Source organism: Schistocerca piceifrons, chromosome 4 (genome assembly GCF_021461385.2).
Source record: "Schistocerca piceifrons isolate TAMUIC-IGC-003096 chromosome 4, iqSchPice1.1, whole genome shotgun sequence".
In the NCBI taxonomy this organism is placed as follows: domain Eukaryota; kingdom Metazoa; phylum Arthropoda; class Insecta; order Orthoptera; family Acrididae; genus Schistocerca; species Schistocerca piceifrons.
In genome coordinates, this window is record NC_060141.1 from 527326109 (window position 1) to 527350496 (window position 24388).

General features: G+C 42.1%; 1 protein-coding gene across 1 annotated transcript in view; it reads left to right on the forward strand.

The window, feature by feature from the left end:
• The window catches only part of LOC124795457 (voltage-dependent calcium channel subunit alpha-2/delta-3), a 496470-nt gene that overhangs the window by 61353 nt on the left and 410729 nt on the right, over positions 1–24388 (forward strand). The window contains exon 2 of the mRNA XM_047259484.1: positions 1583–1805. Coding sequence (XP_047115440.1) covers positions 1583–1805 — 223 coding nt within the window. The remainder of the gene's footprint in view (positions 1–1582; positions 1806–24388) is intronic.

Below are 24388 nucleotides of genomic sequence, written 5' to 3' on the forward strand. Positions count from 1 at the left end.
GTTACAGATACTCCACCATCTTGAACAGTCCCCTTCTGGCATGCAGGATCCGTGGATTCATGAGGTTGTCTCCATACCCATACACGTCCATCCGCTCGATACAATATGAAACGAGACTCGTCCGACCAGGCAACATGCTTACATTCATCAACTGTCCAATGTCGGTGTTGAAGGGGCCCAGGCGAGGCGTGAAGCTTTGTGTTGTACAGTCATTAAGGGTACACCAGTGGGCCTTTGGCTTCGGAAGTCCATATCGATCATGTTTCGTTGAATGGTTCGCAGGCAGACACATGTTGATGGCCCAGCATTGAAATCTGCAGCAATTTGCGGAAGGGTTGCACTTGTGTCACGTTGAACGATTGTCTTGAGTCGTCTTTGGTCGCTATCTTGCGGGACCATTTTCCGGCCTCAGTGATTTCAGAGATTTTATGTTTTACCGCATTCCGGATATTCGTGGTACATTCGTGAAATGGTCATACGGGACAATCCTCACTTCATCGCTGCCTCAGAGATGTTGTGTCCCATCGCTCCTGCCCCGACCATAATACCACGTTCAAACTCACTTAAATCTTGATGACCCGCCATTGTAGCATCAGTAACTGATCAAACAAATGCACCAGACGCTTGTTGTGTCGACCGCAGCGCCATTGTGCCTGCTTTTTTTTTCTTCTTTATTGAGTTTCGATTCCCCACGAAGGGGGCGGGCTGGCAGCAGTTTAGTATGCCGCTCTTGAGCCTACAGAATTTGTTTTAAAAAGAGGAAGATAATAAATAATGAAAACAGGCGATAAAATCGGAGACTGAAATGGCAATATGGCGGAAAAAAATCGTGGAACCTCAAACATAGAAACAAAGGGATGATGATGCTAATAAAATACATATGAAGCAGACAGGTAAAATAATAGACAGACAATTAAAAAACACGGCGACAGTCTGGTTTCTGTTCGCAAGAGACATAAAATTCACACCCAGCGACAGCATGATTTCTGTTCGTAACACTTTGGAAACACGAACAACACTGAACATTCACTTGAACACTGCACTAAAAAGTTGGCAAATATGACATGCCGCAGCCGAGGGCAAGGGGGGGGGGGTTGGGAACCCGGACAGATGATGGGAAAATAAAAGGGGGGGCGGAAGGATAGGGAAAACGTAAGGGGGGGAGGGGGAAAGGAGCCGATGGGGGACGAGGACCTACAAGAGGAGGGGGGGGGGGGGTGCTGGGCAGACGCGGCAGAGAGTGGGAAAGGCAGAGGACGGGAACACAAAGGGACTCGGGGGGGTGGGGAAGGGAGGTAAAGAGAGGGTAGGCTGGGAGAAGAACAGGATGGAAGAGGGAGCCCAGAGAAAGGACGGAGGAAAGGAGGGGGGTGAGGATCAGAGTTGATAGGAGGGATAAATGGAGGGAGAGAGGGCATCATCGGGAGGGGTGTGCCTGTTTACGTATGTCTGTATTTGAGTACGCATGGCTATACCAGTTTCTTTGGCGCTTCGGTGTAGTATAGAGTACACTATGCTCGCTCCGTAGCCGTTGCTGCTGCCTGTGTCTCACGGCGGTCCTCCTCGTGTTGTTTGTGCGCAGAGGATCATGGACTCGGCGGAGCAGGCGGCGCTGTCACACCGGCCGGAGCGGTCGTCGGGTGCGCGCTACTACAACTCGCGCCGCCTCAACGAGTACGGGCCGGACGGCCGGCTGCGGCCCGGCTACCAGGAGATGGCGCTCACGCCCAACCGCCACTTCGACCAGCTCGCCGTCAACACCAGCCTCAGCGCCGTGCTCATGCCGCCCGACGTGCACGACTCAGGTGGGTCCTGCCCGCTGCCTTCTCCAACACATCGGGTGATGATCGTGCACGGGCTGGGAGCTAACCTCCACCAGTGTCAGTTCGATGTTAAATCCGAACACGACTGCGCGATCATACACCGAGGTGACAGAAGCCGTGAGAGAGCGGTGTGCAAAAACAAGATTGCAGTAGTATCGCATACGCAAGGTACGGGGTGTTCAAAACGTCTCTCCGCAGTGTCGTATCATTGTTAGCCGCGCGTGCCGTATGCCGCAGTGAATATACCGAAATAAAACTAAGTGAAATATAAGTTATTAATTTATTAAATATTCATTTTTACTTACAAATTTTCACATTAAATGTTGAAAGTGTCCCCCCTGTTGTTGACTACACAATTCAATTCGTCCAATCATGTTTCCAAATACAAGATGTAACATTTCTTCTGTAATAGAAGCAGTGGAAATGGATATTGCAGTTTTCAATTCATCGATGGATTTTGGACGGTTTTTATAGACAGTTGCTTCCGCTTCACCCCAGAAGAGAAAGTCAGGTGATGTTAGGTCAGGCAGTCGTGGGGCCAAAGTCCCTGTGAAATTATGCGATCACCAAAAACATCAGCGAGCAGTAACATTGAAACGCGAGCTGTTGAAAATAACCGTTCAGTATTTCACTTAACATAAGTTCTCCTATGAATAGGTACAGAATATCACTGCAGTATCGTTGTGCGTTTATTGTTTCGTTGAAAAATATGGGACCCACAATCCGACGTCTAGAAGTTGCAATTCAAACTCCTATTTTCACAGAATGAAGTAGTTTCTCGTGAATGCACAATGGATTTGCAGTACTCCACATCGAAAATTTTGCAAGTTCATGCGGTTCTAGGCGCTTCAGTCTGGAACCGCGCGACCGCTACGATCGCAGGTTCGAATCCTGCCTCGGGCATGGATGTCTGTGATGTCCTTAGGTTAGTTAGGTTTAAGTAATTCTAAGTTCTAGGGGACTGATGACCTCTCTTTTTTTTCTGCTAGGTCACGTACCCGGATTAAAGAAACCACGCCTCATCAGTGAAAAACGTTTTATTAATAACATCCCTTCCATTTTGTTGAACGAATTTTTTCAACCATTGACAATAATGCAGTCTCTTGCCATGATCAGTATGTTTCAGTTCTTGCACGAATGTTACTTTGTATGGGAAAAGTTTTAATTTTTTACTTACAGCTGTATGGGCCGTTCCGACACTAACATCGATTTCTTGGGCGAAATTTGTTACTGACTTGTTCCGACTCATTGACATTTTATCGGAAATATCGAGTAGTTTATCCTCAGACAAAACGCTAGGACGACCACTTCTCGGTGAACCCATACTTCGATTTGTTAACCAAATCTCGCACAGTATCGCGATGTGGGAGTGTTGTCTCCGGGAAAACTGAATTAAATGTTTGACGAACTGAAACTGTATATTTACCACCAGCTTTGAACACTTGTCCGACTAAAAACACATGTCCTTCAATGTTTAGCATTTTAACAGTGCCAAAACGAAACAAACGAAGGAAGGAACTAAACTTGAACGTTCACGTCAACACGTAACGACACACACCAACGATACTACTGACGCTGGCTAAGATAAACGAAACAGTGGAACGTTGGGAGAGTCCACTTGAAAGGAAGTAACCCAGGCAGGCGAACAATCATACGGCACGCGCGGCTAACAATCATACGGCACTGCGGAGAGACTTTTTTGAACACCCCGTATAAAGGAGCATTGCATTGGCGGAGCTGTCACTTGTACTGCCGTGTTCCGCGTGAAAATGTATTCGACGTGATGTCGCACCAACGGAATTCAAAGACTCTGAACTCGTAATGGTAATTGGGGTTAGACACATGGGACATCTCATTTCGGAAATCATTATGAAATTCAATTTTCTGAGCTCCACAGTATCAAGATTGTGGTGAGAATACCAAATTTCCGTCATTACCTCTCACCACGGACAACGCAGTGGACGACGACCTTCACTTAACGACCGAGACCAGCGGCGTTTGAGTAAGGTTGTCAGTGCTAACGACAAGCAACAATTATTGAAATAACCACAGGAATCAATGTGGGTCGTACGACAAACGTAGGACAACGCGGCACAGTTTGGCGTAAATGGGCTATGGGAGGACACAACGAATGCGAATGCCTTTGCTAACATCACCACATCGCCTGTAGCGCCTCTCCTGGGCTCGTGACCGTATCGGTTGGACCCTAGACGACTGGAAAGCCGCGTCTGGTCGGATGAGTCCCGATTTCAGTTGGTAAGAGCTGATGATATGGTTCGAGTGTGGCGCAGGCCCCTCGCAGCCATGGATCCAGATTGTCCACAACGCATTGTACAAGCTGGTGGTGGCTCCTTAGTCGTTTAGGATGTGTTTATATACGAGGGTCACTCCAAAAGAAATGCACACTATTTTTTTAAAATCCATCTTTTATTCTACATGTCTGAAAGTTTTACAGTGTGTAGAGACATCCTTTGGGAACAATATTTTCATTTCTCCACATAATTTCCATCCCTCTAAACTGCTTTACGAGATCTTGGAACCAGCGCCTGTATACCCGCACGGTAAAATTCTGGACCAACCTGTTGGTGCCACTGTTTGGCAGCGTGCACAAGGGAGTCATCATCTTCAAACCTTGTTCCACGAAGAGAGTCTTTCAGTTTCCCAAAGAGATGATAGTCACACGGACTGTAAGGCGGGTGTTTCAGTGTTGTCCATCCGAGTTTTGTGATCGCTTCCATGGTTTTTTGGCTGACATATGGCCGTGCATTGTCGTGCAACAGCAAAACATCCTGCTTTTGTCGATGTGGTCGAACACGACTCAGTCGAGCTTGAAGTTTCTTGAGTGTCGTCACATATGCATTAGAATTTATGGTGGTTCCACTTGGCATGATATCCACAAGCAAGAGTCCTTCGGAATCGAAAAACACCGTAACCATAACTTTTCCAGCAGAAAGTGTAGTTTTGAATTTTTTTTTCTTGGGTGAACTTGCATTATGCCTCTTCGTCTCTGGTGAAAAATGATGGAGCCATGTTTCATCACCTGTCACAATTCTTCCAAGAAATTCATCTCCACCATTTTCGTACTGTTGCAAAAGTTCGCTGCATACCGTTTTCCTTGTTTCTTTGTCAGCTACTGTCAACATCCTGGGAACCCACATGGCACAAACCTTTTTTTAACACCAACACTTTCAGTATTCTTCAAACACTTCCCCTATCCCAATGTAGCGTGGCAATTGGTTCACTGTGATGCGTGTGTCAGCAGTCACCAATTCGTTAACTCTCTGCACATTGTCTGGAGTGTGTGCAGTATGAGGCCTGCCACTCCGAGGACAATCCTCAATACTGCCGTGCCCGCTTTCATTACGTAACCTGCTTGCCCACCGACTAACTGTACTGCGATCGGCAGCAGCATCTCCATAAACCTTTTTCCACCTCTTGTGGATGTTTCCCACTGTCTCGTTTTCACAGCACAGGAATTCTATGACAGCACCTTGTTTTTCTGACGAACGTCAATTGTAGCAGCCATTTTGAAGACATGCTGTGACGGCGCAACTCACGGGAACAGGTTGAACTAAGTTCGAAAACAAGCGGGAAGGACGTATCTACACACTGTAAGACTTTCACACGTGCAGAATGAAAACTGTATTTTTACGAAAATAGTGTGCATTTCTTTTGGAGTGACCCTCGTAGAATGGACTTGGTCCTAGGCTACTTGGAGACCATGTACAGCCATTCATGGACTTCATGTCCCCAAACAACGATGGAATTTTAATGGATGACAATGCGCCATTCACTGGGCCACACTGATCGCGATTCATTTGAAAAATATCCTGGACAATTCGAGCGAATGATTTGGCCACCCACTTCGCCCGACATGAATTCCATCGTACATTTATGAGACTTGATAGTAAGGTCTGTTTGAGCACAAAATCCTTCACCGGCAACACTTTTGCAGTTATGGACGGTTATAGAGGTAGCATTGCTCAGTATTTCTGCAGCGACTTGTTGAGCCCACGCCACGTTGAGCTGCTGCACTACAATGGGCAGAAGGAGGTCCGGGTACGATCTTACGAGGTGTTGGCTGGCTCTGAGCACTATGGGACTTAACTGCTGAGGTCATCAGTCCCCTAGAACTTAGAACTACTTAAACCTAACTAACCTAAGGACATCACACACATCCATGCCCGAGGCAGGATTCGAACCTGCGACCGTAGGGGTCGCGCGGTTCCAGACTGTAGCGCCTAGAACCGCTCGGCCACCCCGGCCGGCTTACGAGGTTTCCCATGACTTCAGTCACCTCAGTATAATGACATCAATTAACACAATGTTCCTTCTTAATATTTTATATTTACATGTTGTTATCATTCCCGATTTTTACGTTATGTTTACGTTTTCTGGTATCGAAAGATTATACACCAATCTTAATTTTCATTCTTCATTTGTGCCTATCTGTTCTTCACTACTTTTTCCTCTAATTAATGCGTGAATTCCTTGTGTTAAGCCGGCTGTTGCGGCCGAGCGGTACTAGGCGCTTCAGTCGAGAACCGCGCTGCTGCTACGGTCGCAGGTTCGAATCCTGCCTCGGGCATGTATGTGTGTGACGTCCTTAGGTTAGTTAGGTTTAAGTAGTTCTAAGTTCTAGGGGACTGATGACCTCTGATGTTAAGTTCCATACTGCTCAGAGCCATTTTTGAACCTTTTGTTAATGTGGCCAGTGCTCTCCCTCTTTTTTTTTTCTTTCCTAGTGGTTCCCATGCGATGATCGGCCACAGCAATTTCTCCTCTGACATCCTTTCGTATGTCCATACCATACGAGTTGTCTTTCGTTCACATAATCTTTTGTGACATGAATTTTCCTTCCTTGTGACTTCATTTCTAAATCTTTTCTGCACTAATATGTCTACAAACGTCTTCAATAGACCATCTTAGTTGCCATCAATATTTCTATTGATTGGAATTCCGTTTTCTTTACTTCTGATCCATGTGTCATAACGCTTCTAATAATTGTTTTGAAGATTTTTTTCCTTTACTTTACAATCTGTTGATTCCATAAAATACCATGTAATGTTCCAATACTGAACTTTCCAGAATTTATTGTTGAATTAATCTCCGCATCTTGTTTATTATCTTGTGTCATTTTTACTGCTAGATATTTATACCCTTCTGCACGTGTAATCGTTTCCATCCTTTCTTCTCGTGTCCAAAACTTGGTTTGTTCCTTCTGTTACCACATATGAAGCATCATGAAAAAGTTCCCCTTCCACGACCGTACAGTCCAGAATCGGTACGCCAGTTAGTCAAAATCGCCGTGAGCGTTGAGGCAATCATCGCACAAAGCACCAGGCTGTGTGAGGAAGTCCATCACTGCCTGCTGCACATCCACGTCGCAAAGAAATCGTTGATCTTTCAACACCTTTTTTAAGGGCTCGAATGCGTGTTAACCGCATGGGAAGAGATCAAGACACATGACAGGCGCCCGAGTGTCTCTAACTTGATTTGGCATGACTTGCGTGTTACATTTTCAACATGGGGGGCGTGCGTTATGATGAAGTAGCAGCAATTCATGTCGCAGTTTTCCCGGACTTTTCACCTTAATTGTTCTCCGTAATTTCTCCCCATGCCCACTATTCATTTTCCAATGGATGTCTATCGATGATAGTCCTTCGTCAGCCAATAAAAGCAAAACAGAATGTTGGTCCTGTTCGGAATCATTTGGTAATAACGTAGGCATAGTTGACTTTTCTGTATTTACCGCATATGCATCGGAAGACACGAATGTCAAACTAATCCCTTGCCTAAATGTCGGTGCTTATACAACCGTATCGGAGTCACCCTATATTGCTTACGCGCTGCAGAAACGCCCTGAAACGTGTCACGAGGGACACATAGAAATCCTAACTGGTGAGGGATGAGTGTGGGGTGGAGGTTCGTTTTAAAATTACTTTTGTACGTGTTTCTTGAATAACTAGGAAACCGTGGCATCCAGCGTAAATGTATCCCACTACTAGGGACAGCTGAATCACCCTGTACATACGAAGTCGTAATTTATGTATGTACACCTCCAGGAACTATGGTGCTGTTTACATATATATTACCAGTAAATATTTTTTTAGATCTACAATGATTTTTAATAATTATGTATTTGCTGACAAGATAACCAACTAACAGGGAATGCCTAAAGAGGGACATAACTCACCTAGAACTATAAGCGACAGTCATATAAGACAGAGGGAAAAAATTAATTAAATTGAAACTTCCTGGCAGATTAAAACTATGTACCCGACCGAGACTCGAACTCGGGACCTTTGCCTTTCGCGGGCAGGTGCTCTACCAACTGAGCTACCGAAGCACGACTCACGTCCGGTACTCACAGCTTTACTTCTGCCAGTACCTCGTCTCCTACCTTCCAAACTTTACAGAAGCTCTCCTGCGAGCTTCTGTAAAGTTTGGAAGGTAGGAGACGAGGTACTGGCAGAAGTAAAGCTGTGAGTAGCGGGCGTGAGTCGTGCTTCGGTAGCTCAGTTGGTAGAGCACCTGCCCGCGAAAGGCAAAGGTCCCGAGTTCGAGTCTCGGTCGGGCACACAGTTTTAATCTGCCAGGAAGTTTCATATCAGCGCACAGTCCGCTGCAGAGTGAAAATCTCATTCTGGAATTAATTAAATTGTTTATTATTTCACAAGCAATTCTCATAACTGTCAATAAATTTATCCCACTGCGAGAGAAGGGGGTCAGTGCCCTCGTGGAAAAACGTTTGCGGTTGCCTACCAAACCATGATTGTAGCCAGGCGTGCACCTCTTCTTCGGAAGCAAAACGACGGTCACGAATGTCTTTCTTCAGGCCTCCAAAAATGTTGGAGAGAGATCGGAACTGTATGGAGAATGTGTAAGGGCTTCCCAGCGAAACATAAGTAGCGTACTCGATACAACCTTGTAGCTCTGTAGAAACTCATTCGTGGCCGTCAATTTGCTTCGGACGTATTGGTGCAAGCCTAGGAACATTCATGGTTCCGTAGGCAACCGCAAACATTTTTCCATGATGGTACAATCCGTCTTGTCTTCAAAAATAGTTAAAATGGCTCTAAGCACTATGGGACTTAACATCTGAGGTCATCAGTCCCCTAGACTTAGAACTACTTAAACCTAACTAGCCAAAGGACATCACACACATCCATGTCCGAGGTAGGATTCGAACCTGCGACCGTAGCAGCAGCGCAGTTACGGACTGAAGCGCCTAGAAACGCTCGGCCACAGCGGCCGGCCCGTCTTGTCTCACAGTGGGATAAATTTATTAACAGTTATGGCGATTACTTTTGAAATAATAAACAGTTTACTTACTTCTTTTCCATCTGTCTCTTTTTTTCATTTGCCTACACCTTATACGATTGCGGAACCTAAACAGTGCATAGCTTTACACAGAAAAAATTGATACATGCATCCTGGTGGTTAATATGGTCACGATAACACGCTAATTGTTTTGTGAGGTTATAGTGACCAATCGTTAAAGCGAGTATAGATTATCAATATATTTACTCTGTCAAAAAATACGAAGGAAATTCAAAAAATAAGTTACATGTCGAAACTTTCTGTCAGATTAAATCTGTGTGCCAGTCCGGTACCCGAAACTGGGTTCTTTTAATTTCGCGGACTAGTGCTTCACCGACTGAGCTATCCACGCCCAACTCACGACCCGTAAGAGAGATACGTGGCGACGTACTGGCTGAAGTATAGTTGTGAGTGCGGGTCGTGAGTCACGTTTGGATACCTCAGGTCGTATACCGAGGTTCTGCCGGCACGGTAGCTCAGCGTCTTTCGTCAGATAACTGGCAAACATTTATAATAAAAAGTAAATAAAATTAAAAAGAAACTGAGTGATGGTCTCATCGATAGAATCTGAAATATGCCATGCGACATTCGCATAGAGACAGTGGCGAAAAACGGCGAAGATACACGTCGGAAGAATGACGACAAAAAGACGGTGGAGGACTTATCTGCTAAAAGCAAAGGTCCCACACTGGAGTCTCAATCTGGTAAACAGTTTTAATCTGTCAGAGAGTATCAGATCAGCGCACAATCCGGTCCAGAGTTAAAATTCATTCTGAAAGATTACGCGTTATCATGGCAGGCCAAGTAACTTTTAATGAAAGGCACAATACACTTCAAAGTAACAAAGATGCAGAACACGATTTTTCAACATAGTTACCAAGTCTCTGTAAACAAGGGTCGGAACGTTCTAGCAACCGTTCAATTCCTCGCCGCTAGACACTGGCTCCTTCGTCACAGACCTGTGAATGTCATCATCGTTGCAAAAATTTTTTCCCACATACGTCTTTTTCTGTTTGCTGAAAAGTGGAAATCAAATGCTGCAAGATCTGAACTTCCTGATCAACATCAGCCACGTCTATACAGCCTTGATCAAATTGTTGACACCATTCCGCTGCGACTGGACACGGCCCTGTATTTAGTTCATACACCGCCAGAATTTCGCCGTGAGTCTATTTGCAATTTCAATGTTTTGTTCACAACAACCGCACACTATTCCGCGTACTTGAACTTCATGGAACTTCTCCGGCTATTCCTAAGTTACAAGTGCTTTACACTTTATGACAGGGCCGGCCAAACGCTGCACAGTGTGCAGACGTGCGGAAGTGCTGCACATGTGCGCACGTGTGCGACAGCGAGCGACAGCGACATCTGTTATTAGACATGTGTCCTAAATGAACGGCGGCGGCTCCTCTTCCCTGTTTATGTGGTACAAGGAAGAGCGCAACATACCCAGTCTCGTTTACCCCCTGGTGACCGTAACCTTGACAGTACTGAGAAATGGCAGGTACTGTGAAAAAGCAACGGACGGCAGATCTATGTTCTCGGTCGTTTCGATCAAGCACCAGTGATGAAAATCCCCCGCAATTGCTTGCGTTTGTCAATGAGCCGTGCTTTTGTGCCCGATATTAACTATATCATTTCGCATGACCAGTGATAAACGTGTTTGGATTTATTCCTTTCATAATTAAAAATTAGTGTTTACTAACTGTGCATTATTGCCTCATTCTGCTCCATGTTACATTATTATCAGGAAAATTGGTCATTAAACCGATTGTTGTATACTTACATTTAGGTTTTTTTTTAAATGTGTGAAGGGCTAAGCTCAGCTGAAGTCGATAAAACATAACATTCATCTAATTGTCGTTTATTACGCAGATTTCAGACGGAACTGATGAAAGATATAGCAATAATGGTACAGGTGATCATCGAGAGGTCTGCGGTTGTCATCTGTTCAGAGGTCAGCGAGACAGAAATTATGTGGGTGTAACTGAGGGCACCGAGAATTAGTTATAGGAAACCTTGCGTTGGTTTAATGCCATTTGAAATCATGACTAAGGTTCATTGGAAGTCGCTAAGTGCTCTATTTCTTAAACACTAGATCAAAAACATTACGCGTATTTACGTGCCGTCAGTCAAGCTGCCTTAATAAAAACCCACGGTTGTTACCTGTATTACTTGTCTTATTGGGTTAAACTGTTAACATAAAAGCAGACGTCTCAATGAGTAGACTGTGACAGTATTTTAAGTGTTTAATACGCGAAATACCTTCCCATGATTGGCTTGCAAGCTGTGGAAAAAGCACTAGAATGCGCCGGTACAGAGTATCTCAGCAAGTGGATAAAGCGACATCTGTGCGTAGAAACATGCACTACATGAACACTGACGGCTGCGGCGTGCACGCTGTGGCCCGGAAGTTGCACATGTGCAGAGGCACCGCACGCGTGCGGAATTTCTGGCTGGCCCTGCTTTATGATGACATTTGTAGGTATACAGATGGCACAGCAATAGGAGCATGTATATCTGGTACCACAACCGACATGTAAACAACCCACTTGAAACACAAACTGTTTAATAGCCAAGAACACTGCCTAAAAGAAACAGAATTTTCTAGGAGATAATGTCACACTCCTGGTAGCAAAAGGCGATGCCAAAACCATAGCAGGCATCGTTAATTTGTTCAGTAGTCTACAACAGAAAATTTCATTTACAATGTAACATGAACAAGACAAAACTATCTGTTACCTAGACCTAAATATCATGAGACACAACAACACATGTACATTCATAATTTATAGGAAAAATACAATAGTCAACAACACAACACCTGCAACTTCATGTCACCCAAACCGTCACAAACAGGCAGCATATAGTTCAGCCATGGGAGAGCCAACCATGACAAAACTCTACCATCTAGTGAGGAAGATGTATGAGACAGGCGAAACACCCTCAGACTTCAATAAGAATATAATAATTCCAATCCCACAGAAAGCAAGTGTTGACAGGTGTGAAAATTACCGAACTATCAGTTTAATAAGTCACGGCAGCAAAATACTAACACGAATTCTTCACCAAAGAATGGAAAAACTGGAAGAAGCCGACCTTGGGGAAGATCAGTTTGGATTCCGTAGATATGTTGGAATACGTAAGGCAATACTGACCCTACGATGTATCTTAGAAGATAGATTAAGGAAAGAAAAACCTACGTTTGTAGCTTTTGTAGACTTACAGAAAGCTTTTGACAATGTTGACTGGAATACTCTCTTTCAAATTCTGAACGTGGGAGGGGTAAAATACAGAGAGCGAAAGGCTATTTACAATTTGTACAGAAACCAGATAGCATTTATAAGAATCGAGGGGCATGAAAGGGAAGCAATGGTTGGGAAGGGGGTGAGACAGGGTTGTAGCCTATCCCCGATGTTATTCAGTCTTCATATTGAGCAAGCAGTAAAGGCAACAAAAGAAAAATTTGGAGTAGGAATTAAAATCCATGGAGAAGAAATAAAAACTACGAGTTTTGTCGATGACATTGTTCTGCCAGAGACAGCGAAGGACATAGAAGAGAAGTTGAACGGAATGGACAGTGTCTTGAAAGGAAATATAAGATGAACATCATCAAAAGCAAGACGAGCATAATGGAATGTAGTCGAATTAAATCGGGTGATGCTGAGGTAATTAGTTTACGAAATGAGACGTTTGACGTTTGTTAACATCGAGTATAGATTTAAGTGTCAGGAAGTCTTCTCTGAAAGTAATTGTATGGCGTGTAGCCATGTATGGAAGTGAAACATGAACGATAAATAGACAAGCTTTCGAAATGTGGTGCTACAGTAGTATGCTGGAGATTAGATGGGTAGATAACGTAACTCATGAGGAGGTACTGAATAGAAGTGCGGAGAAGAGGAATTTGTGGCACAACTCGACTACAAGAAGGGATCTGTTGTTAGGACATGTTCTAAGGCAACAAGGGATCACCAATTTAGTATTGGAGGGCAGCGTGGAGGGTAAAAATCGTAGAGGGAGACCAAGAGATGAATACACTAAGTAGATTCAGAAGAATGTAGGTTGCAGTTGGTACTTCGAGATGAAGAAGCTTGCACAGGATATAGTAGCATGGAGAGCTGCATCAAACCAGTCTCTGGACTGAAGACCACAACAACAACAACAACAACAAAGTTCAGTGCTGCTTAGGGCAATTAAAATACCTTTGAATCAAGAAAACACGCAATCGGAAATAAAAATAGTGAAACACATTGCAGTTTCCGGTGGCTACAGTGCTTCCATGGTTGATGCATATCTAGGCAAAATGAAGAAACACTCTGATACAAATCACACCACAAAAGATGAAAATAAAACTAAATGTATATCTAGCATTCCATAAATTGGCAAAGATTGTAAATATCTTCAAAACCAACAGAGTAGAAACTGGATTCTCTACATCTACTAAAACATAAATTGCAATCATGACACATATTCAGAGTCAGGAATATACAAAATAACATGACTGGAACCTTTGACAAACAGGCCGAGTTTTCAACATCATGTAAACAGAGCACATTGAGGCCTGAACACACACACACACGACACAACATCAGTAATAGCCCCACGTACAAACAATACAAGACACTCATTCTGATAACAGAGCAAAATGTCAAAATAGTCCACAGGTTAAACAAAGGTTGTAAGGTACGTCTGTTGGAAGACCTGGAGTTCCATTCATACTCCAAAAACATGAAGATAAAATATTGACGGCTGAAAGGAAGGAAAAACTACAGCCGTTATTTTTCCCGAGGATATGCATCTCAACTTTATGGTTAAACATCTGCGTCTACATGATTACTCTGCAATTCACAATTAAGTGCCTGGCAAATGGTTCATCGAACAACCTTCAAGCTATTTCTCTGTCATTCCAATCTCGAACGGCACTCGGGAAAATCCAACACTTACATCTTTCTGTGCGAGATCTGGTTTCTCGTATTTTATCATGATGATTATTACTCCCTATGTAGGCGGATGCCAACAGAATATTTTCGCAATCGGAGGTAATAGTTGGTCATTAAAATTTCACGAGAAGATTCTGCCGCAACAAAGAACGCATTTGTTTTGATGATTGTTACCCCAATCCACGTATAATATCCCTGGCACACACTCCCCATTTCGCGATAATACAAAACGGGTTGCCCTTCTTTGAATTTTTTCGATGTCCTCCGTCAGTCCTGTCTGATGCGGATTCCACATTGCACAACAGTACTCCAGAAGAGGGCGGACAAGTGAGTTTTCTGCCAGTAAACCGCACTCCTCCACTCTGATCTCCGGGTGGAGACTAGTCGGGAAGATGTCATCATCAGAAAAACAAAACCGGCAATTTATGGATCGAAGCGTGGAATTTAGATACCTTAACTGGGTAGGTAAGTTAGAAAATACAGTGAGTATTATTGACGTGCAGTGGCAGGATGAACAGAACTTCTGGTCATGTGAATACAGGTTACAAATAAAAAATCAAATAGAAGTAGTGCAGCAGTAGGTCTAATAACGAATAAGAATCCCGAAAGCTACTAGGGGCAGCATAGCGAACGCATTATCGAAGCCAAGACAGACACAAAGACAACATCGAACAAAGTAATAAAAGTTTATACGCCAACTAAGTAAGCAAATAATAAAGAAACTGAAAGAATGTGTGGTGAGATAAAAGAATGCTTTCCGGTAATTAAGAAGAGAAAAATTAAACTGTGATGAGCAACTGAAATTTGATAGTAGGAGAGGAAGAGTAGGAAAAATAGTAGGAGAATATAGACTAGAAGAAGGAATGGAAGAAGAAGCCGCATGGTAGAATTTTGCACAGAGCATAATTTAATCATCCCTAACACTTGGCTTAAGAATGTTGAAAGAAGATTGTATACTTGGTAGAGACTTTGAGACACCGGAAGGTTTCAGATTGATTATATAATGATAAATCAGAGATTCCGGAAGCAGATTTTGAACTGTGAGACATTTCCAGAGGCAGGTGTGTCCCATCATAATTTATTGGTCTTAAACTACAGATTAAAACTGAAGAATTTGAAAAAGGGTAGGAAATAAGAGAGATGGGACCTGGATAAGCTGAAAGAACCAGTGGTTGTTGAGACTTTCAAAGGGAGCATGAATGAGGAGCATGAGGCAACGAATGACTGATAGAGGGGAAAGGAATACAGTATAAGACGAATGGGTAGTTTTGAGAGACGCAAAAGTAAGGCAGCAGAGTATCAAATAGGTTAAAAGACAAGGGCAGGTAGAAATTCTTGAATAACACGAGATATTGAATTTAACTGATGAAGGGAAAAAATTTAAGAACGCAGCACACGAAGGAGGTGAAAGGGAATATGAGAGTCTAAAAATGAGAGTGTCAGAAGTGGAAAATGCAATATGGCTAAGTAGGAGAGGCTGGAGAACAAATGTAAGTCTATAGAAACATGCACAGCTAGGGGAAAGATAGATTACGCCAACATGAAAATTAAAGACGCTTTTGGAGAAAAAAGTTGCAACTGTATGAATAACAAGAGCTCAAATGGAAATCAGTAGTACGCAAAGAAAGGAACCGACAAGTGTGAATACTACTGAACTATGACTTTAGTAAGTCATGTTGCCAAACACTGATTTATTTTATAGCAGAATGGAAAAACTGATAGAAGCTGACCTTGGAAGAGATGAGTTTGTGTTCCTAAGAAATTTGTAACATGCGACCCTACGACTTATCTTAGAAGTCTGGTTAAGGAAAGGCGAACCTAAGATCGTAACATTTCTAGATTTGGAAAAAGCTTTCGACACTTCACTGGAATACACTCTTTAAATTTCTGAAAGTAGTAAGGGTAAAATACAGGGAGCGAAAGGCTATTTATAACCTGTAGAGAAACCTGACGACAGTTGTACGACGAACGACATGAATAGGGAACTGTGACTGAAACGGGAATGTGACAGTTTGTAGCCTATTCCCTCTGTTTTTCGATCTGTAAACTGGGAAGGGTATTGGTAAGAAGAAATAAAAACTACGGTTTGTCGATGACATTGTAATTCTGTCAGAGAGAGCAAAAAATTTCGAAGTACAGTCGGATGGAATGGGAAGTGTCTTGAAAAGAGGCTATAAGATGAACATAGCAAAAGTGAAGTTAGGATAAAGGGATGCAGTTCAAATGTGTGTGAGTTCCTAAGGGAGTAAACTGCTGAGGTCATCGGCCTCTAGACTTACACACTACTTAAACTAACTTTGCTAAGAACAACACACACACCCAGGACAGAGGGAGGACTCGAACCTCCGGCGGGAGGGGCCGCGAATTCCGTGACACAGGCCATCAGAGCGCGCGGCCCCTACGTGCGGCGGATGCCGTCTGTGTAACCAGGCGATGCAGAGGGCCAAAAGTAGTAGATGAGTTTTGCTATTTGGTCAAAGACGAAAGGGGCTGAAAGGACAACTCTGAGCATCAAGAAATTTTCAGTTTTTAATATTCTAGGAAAGCGGAAAAGGGGGGGGGGGCAAAAAACTGCAGAGGCAGATCATGAGACATGAACAGATTGAAATGTATGTGGGTTGCACTAGTTATTCGGAGATGCAGAAGCTTGAACAGGATAGAACAACGTGAGAGCTGCATCGAATCAATCTTCGGACTGAATACCACAACAACTAGAAACATAATATTACATGGGAAACTGGAAAGTGATTCAGTTAATTTCTTCAGAAGCTTCAGAAGCTCAGAAATTTTGAGGTTTGCCGATGACATTGTAATTCTGTCAGAGACAGCAAAGGATGTGGAAGAGTAGTTGAACGGAATGGACAGTGTCTTGAAAGGAGGATATAAGATGAACATCAACAAAAGAAAAACGAGTATAATGGAATGTAGTCGAATTAAGTAGGGTGATGCTGAGGGAATTAGATTAGGAAATGAGACACTTAAAGTAGTAAAGGAGTTTTGCTATTTGGGGAGCAAAATAACTGATGATGATCCAAGTAGAGAGGATATAAAATGTAGACTGGCAATGGCAAGGAAAGCATTTCTCAAGAAGAGAAATTTGTTAACATCGAGTATAGATTTAAAGGTCAGGAAGTCGTTTCTGAAAGTGTTTGTATGGAGTGTAGCCATGTATGGAAGTGAAACATGAACGATAAATAGTTTGGACAAGAAGAGAATAGAAGCTTTCGAAATGTGGTGCTACGGAAGAATGCTGAAAATTAGATGGGTAGATCACATAACTAATGAGGAGGTATTGAATAGAATTGGGGAGAAGAGGATTTTGTGGCACAACTTGACAAGAAGAAGGGACCGGTTGGTAGGACATGTTCTGAGGCATCAAGGGATCACAAATTTAGCATTGTAGGGCAGCGTCGAGGGTAAAATTCGCAGAGGGAGACCAAGCGATGAATACATTAAGCAGATTCAGAAGGATGTAGGTTGCATTAAGTACTGGGACGCGAAGAAGCTTGCACAGGATAGAGTAGCATGGAGAGCTGCATCAAACCAGTCTCAGGACTGAAGACCACAACAACAACAAGCTTCAACGGTATATTTAAATAAAAATAGTGACACATAGAAATAAGTACCGTAGCAAATATATACAAGTAAACAATCATTTTCCGAAAAGCGTACTGCAAAATATAAATAAAAAGAAAATCGTGGCTGATAGTACAAAAGTTATTTCGTAAACAAACCCGAACTATTTGAAGCATAATTATGAAATTTAAATTTTAATCAATGTCTATACTGTCGAAATTCTTGTTTTATTTTTTTAGGCACGGACTAAAAGTACTAAAACCACATCTCTTAGCAACATTGTGAGTACACTTCTACGTCTAATTTTCAAACTTTTGCTGTTATGATTTCCTCCCCGAGTCTTGATATTTCCTGTCCCTCTTCAACATCCAATAATTCTTAGCCATAATATTTTCATTCAATCCACTTTGGCAGTGCTCCTGTGTCTGCTTAATGTCCTGGTAGAAGAGTTCTATTTGCTCTTCACTATAATGTCCCAGATTTTCAGTGAAGGAGTTAATATGGAGGTGTAGGAAGTTACGACCTAGCTTCCTGAAATTTTTCCAAGTGGCTTTGATGATGCACATGTAATCTGGATCCTTTTTATTCCCTAAAAGGTTTTCAGTAACAGACGTGAAGGCAATCCGTGCAACTGTCTCTCTCACATTCATTGTCTTCAGATTCGTAATCCATCACTTTGTGAATTTGCGGAGCAGCAAAAATTCCAGCCTTGAATATTTCTTGTCTGATGAGGGGAAATTTCATAGAAAGTCGCTTAAAGCAGTCTCCATGTTGTGAAAGAGCCCTTACAAACCACTTTGTCAACACTAGTTTGTTACACAGTGGTGGGAGCAAAATATTTTGTGGACTACAAGCGGTTCATGCAACAGTTTTCAGTACTATATACAAATGTCTCCGATTTTGTCAATCTTTTACACTCCAACGATTTTGATATGCCCGGCGACCACACTTACGTAAAAAGCAGCGCTTTTTTGTGTACCCAGCTCGTTTTCTTATTAAAATTTCTATAACGAAAGAATAAAATAATCTTTATTCCATTACGAAAGAAATGTATGTGACGGAAGAAAACTAAGAGCAGTTTTGACCAACACCAAACTTTAGTTAAGAAAACATATTGATTTTCAAATATCTGTTACGGTATTAGTAACAATGCGTAGATCTCGTAAGGAAGACGTGTTCTGACTTACGGTCCTTCTTGACGGTAATTTCCAATATGTGACCTAGTACAGACTACGTAGAAATTGTAAACTATGTCAAAAAAGAGTAGCAGAGGCCATAGTGTTTCGATAATAAATTGTGTTTTACCCTAGTTGGCTTTGTACTTGCTTCTAGACTAAACCTCTTTCCCAGGCTTATTTCTGGTCACCAAAGGAGTGTTCAACAACTGCTCACGTAACAACAGATGTGAATACACGTCAAATAGTATAGGGATAGTTCTTTTTCTTTCTCTTGGAAAAACTGAAGTGGAGCAAAAACAGGTCCCCAAAGGAATTTCACAATGAATTTCTGTCCGAAATTTTCATTGCCAGATGAAGTCGGAAATGGACAAATAGCGTGTCAAACTGACCAGCGTGAGGCCTCGGTTGGCAAAAAGCGTTTACTTTTTTGAACCTAATCAAGATAATTAAGAAAAAATTAATTTTTATTTGAGGAAAAATTTTGGTCCGAATTTTCATCGCCAAACTAAGGGCAGTAAATGGACAGAAGGAGCATCAATCGGACCAGCGTGAGGTGTAGTCTTGCAGAAAATGTTTAGCAGCTCGAAAGTAATCAAATTAATAACGAAATACTTAGTGACGTGAGGGAAAATTACACAAGTGATTTTTGTCCGAATTTTCATTGCGAAAGGAATAGCGGGAAATGGAATAATGGGTTATTAATCTGATCAGCGTGAGGTCTCGTTTTGCAGCAAAAGATTTAATTTCTTGAAAGTGATAAAGATAAGTAAAGAAATTAAAATATTTCACAAACAGCTGTTGTAATATATATCAACGAGGTGTCAACAAGTTAACGTCTTTGAAGGTTAGCTACTTTGCACATAAAAAGTTACACTGGTGTAGAAACTGTAGAATTCCGTCTTTCATATTGCAAAAGTAAAATAAATATCAAATTGGAGCATAAATTGATACTTCTGTGCTTTCACTTGATCTAGATATTCTTAAGAATAATACTATGATCTGCTGATCAATATTTGAATATATTATACTTCATACTGTAAACGTGAAAATAAAAAGAAGTTTTGAAAAAAAGTCAAATGTTTTGCGAAAAAAGTCAGAAATAAAATAGATTAGAGAAATGTTTGATACACCTCATTCGCTGTAAATAATTTCGAGCAGCATTCAAAATTGCCTCAAATATTTCTCTAACCTATTTTATTTCTTACTTTTCGACAAAGCTTTTCACAAAACGTTTGACCGTCTTTTACAACACTTTTTTGTCATTCTATTCATCAGTTTTGGCTCTACTTATTTTAACTGTTATTCATGTCTCTTAGTATTTGTAATACTTGGAAAGCAGAAACTATAACTATTTTGTAAATCAAGAAGAAAAAGATTAAAAATATACGTTAATCTTACAGCATATCTAACATTACGTGACGAATGGTCTTCTTGCCGCTAGAGGTGCTAGTGTATCTTCCAACTGTCAGAGAGTAACAACTGTGAGCCACCGTAAATCAGTGTTGTATAGTAGCGCGTAACATACGCACCATCTACCAGACGAAATTCTAAACTTGGCAACCATCAACTGAGACGGTTCGCTGCCACTATCAAACGGCTAACCGCTTCACGGTACACAAGGCAACAAAATGTTTGATACTTAGTATTTCATACGATTATTGACAGAATTCAAAAATTTAAATTGCTGTCATAATCTATTCATTAAGAGGTACGATCATTTCTAAAAGGTTTAACACACTGAAGTCACGTTTTACAGTTACAAAGAGTGTAAATGGCTTGAGGCAACGTAATTGACTGCACGCAAAAAGACAAACTATAAAATTCATCCAGTACTCGAGTACTTAGTGACTTCCAACAAACTTTATACGTAATTTCAAACCTTCTCGAAACTTTTTCTCACTGAAACCACCCACCAAATTAATGAAAGGAAAATAAGATTACCACTCATTACATTTTCGCTGTTTATGCAATAAAACTTTCTCATCAAGAACGATGTTTTAATTTATTACTTCTTTACTACTAACTCAATTCGCAACACATGTTGCTGACAGTACCCACAAATATTACTGAACGTACCTGCAAAATTATATCGTTGTATAACACATGATTCAGGAAATAGGACATAGTAAACATTGAGAGGCGTGAAAAAACTAGCTCTTTCGCTTAAAACAGATAGCGAGCTACCCAGACTGTACTCATGGAATGTTTGATAATGAGAATACTTAGCGATTTCCGACTAACTTTGAACATAATTTCACACTTTTTAAAACTTTTTCTCGCTTTAGTGGTTTACGTCAAATATCCAATACATTAATTCATTTGCAAAGTAATCAAACGTTTGAAGTTGTTTTACACATGGAAGTCTGATTCTTTAAGGAATCGATGGTTTACTGGCAGTTGGTAAGAACAGATACAGCGAAACTGGAGGGAAGGAAGTTACAAACTAAACTCTTTGTTTGAGACACACACGTTGTATTCTCGGTGTAATAATATCTTACAAAACGAATATATTGTTCTGGTCGATGTAACTACTTTTCTGAATTTGGGTGTTTTACAATTTATTTTTAACTTACATCAAATTTTTATTGTTTCTACTCAGGTTTGATTTTTACCTGTTGACAATGACATGTTTGCTGGAAACAGTAGTTTTAATAGTAATTAAAATGACTACAACTTCAAGAAAATTATCAGTGGTGGTGTGGCGGGCACAAAGCTCGGAGGGATGGAAACAAATCTCACTCTGTTGCATTAGGAGAACTGCTGGCTGGGAGACAGTCTGGCATTAGCTGCCGCAGCGGTCGCACGCTCCTCAAGTTTGCTCCGTGAACGTTCAGTGTTTACGCCAGTGTTTTCGTGTTTTGTGCTCGTTTATTGACGTTTTGCACGTGAATTAAGCGTTATCAATTGAGCATTTGGTCTTCTTTCGTGTCATCTTTCTACGAAGTGCCGTTGGGATTTCGGCGTTGTCCGAGATTTCTTCGCTGCAGAACACCATGGCAAACTCCGTGAGAAAAAACACCGTGATTTTCACCTTCGACAAGTACACCCGTCGAGTACAGCCCTCTGCACTTGAAATACACGACTGGATTACCGAGGTAATTGGCCTTCATTCTGAATCTGTTCATACCATGCAGCTCGACTCTGATGAATACTGCATTTTTGTAAAGTTTAACGATTCCGCGAGTGTAGACCGCTTTCTGGCAAAATTTGGTTATGAAACGGAATTTATACACCGTGATGGTACTAAAAGTACTGTCAAACTCCGGAATTCCGAGTCTGTAATTAGGAATGTTAGGGTTTTGAATATTCCCATAGAAGTAGACAATTCGAAAATTAAAGATGTCCTTTCAAAGTATGGGGTTGTCAGGCAAATAGTCAACGAAAGGTGGGCTTCGCATTTCAAGCTGCAGTGCTTTAACGGCATTCGCTCCGTGGAGATGGAAGTGAAAGCAAACATTCCCTCCCACATCTTTGTTGACGGGCTCAAGGCGCATGTTATGTACTCAGGACAAACCCCTACATGTCATGTATGTAACGAGTCTGGTCACCTCCGTCAGGACTGCCCTCGCCGTGTATTTGTGCTAACAAATAACCTTACGCAACGCCGGAAATTGACACTCAACGATTTGTTGCCAGCCAGTAATACAACAGAGCCAGCGGCGGTCGTGGATCCTGTTACTACCTCTGAAAATGTTGCACTTAATGTTAATGACTTTCCGTCTTTAAAACCTGCATTAACTGCTGAAATTCCGTCCCGTGACAGCGAGATTCCCACAAAAAAGCGTCCTCTAGAGGACACTGAAAGAAATGTTGATGAGGACTCTTCCTGTGAAACACCCGTTGCCAGGAGGCCGAAGCCCAGTCCTGAAGATCTGTTGGAAGTGGAAAAAGGAGATGGAATGAAGGTCGATGTGGCTCCCACTTCCGCACAAGGACTTACACCGCCACGAACAGATAGTGACGCAGCGGGTAGTGATTTTTCACGGAAATGTGACCCTGAGCCTGAGGTCACGGCTGAAATAACCGCATCAAGTGCACAACCCATACAGTGCGAACCGTACGAGGAAGTACCAGGTAAAGAACCTGCTGACTCCGAAGCGCAACGCCGCGCCGAAGGAGGAAATACACAAGCATCACCGCCTCGCCAGCAAAACAACACAACAGACACCACGCCGGAACCAAACATTGACGACTCGCAAGCCACGGCCGTTGCCCCATTTAGCCACCGCCGGCGGCTGCGACAGACACCGGGCCTTGCTGTCACGCGTCATCAAGCGAAAGTCACACCAGAGAAGAAAGACATCAAGAAAAAGAATATCAAATATGAAGTCATCAGGTCCAACACTGACGAGGAGAAAGAGAATGGCCACAGTGACTTATAGCAATGCATTGTCAGGATATCAGGATACTTTTCTTCTCAAGCTATTTGTTTAAAAGCAGTGCAAATTTTCTAGGCAGTTAGTACATGTAATGGGCACACAGCTTGTAAAGATCGTGCCTTGTAGGGAAGCACGTTTGCTGCTATAATCATACCGAACCTCATCCCAGATAGCTTCTTCCGGTATGTCTGTGCTGCAAGCTTATAGCATTACTACTATTAACATTAATAAAATACAGTCACCCTTGAAATTGGCAGCACTAAAGGAATTCTTGTACCAGTCCGGAACAGATATCGCGTTGCTACAAGAAGTTGCGATAACGGAATTTCGGATCCCAGGCTTTTTCGAAATTGTTAATGTTTCTACGGAAGCCAATATGGGTACAGCCATTCTTATAAGGGAAGGCATTCCGGTGACTGAAATCGAACGACTAGAATCAGGAAGAGCCATAGGCATAAAACTTTTCGATGTGACAGTGATTAACCTTTACGCCCCATCAGGAACTTCCCACAAATTGGATCGTGCGAAGTTTTTTCAAGATGAACTGATTTATTTATTGAGGAAAAATCCGTGTTCTCTTATACTAGGTGGAGATTTTAACTGTGTTTTAAACCAGAAAGATCAACAACCCAACTTCAACTACTCGCCACAGTTAAAAAAATTAGTAAGTGATCTACACCTTAAGGATGTGTGGGAACTTCAGCACCCGACGTCAGTCGGGTTCACGTATATAACCAGCCACTCCCGCAGCAGACTAGATAGAATTTACGTGTCACCAAATTTGCAAAATTATTTATTAAACGTTGAGACTATTCCAGTGTATTTTAGCGATCACAGTACACTTTTAACTTACTTTAATCTAAGTGTACAACCAACCCGTCGATTCAGAGGCCAATGGAACTTAAATATCTCTGTTTTAACTGACGAAGAACTGGAACAGGAAATAAGGTTTGCGTGGACTATGTGCCTCCGCACAGTAGACAAGCACCCAACAGTCATAGACTGGTGGACAAGGAGGGCTAAACCAAGGCTGCGGAAAGTTGTCATGCAGTATAGTGCAGCCAGGCACAGGGAGTTGAGGAAAACAATGGAGTTTTATTATAAAGTTTTAAGAGACTTATATCAACAGGCCCATGATGACGTAATTCGTCTGAATGATATCAAAAAAA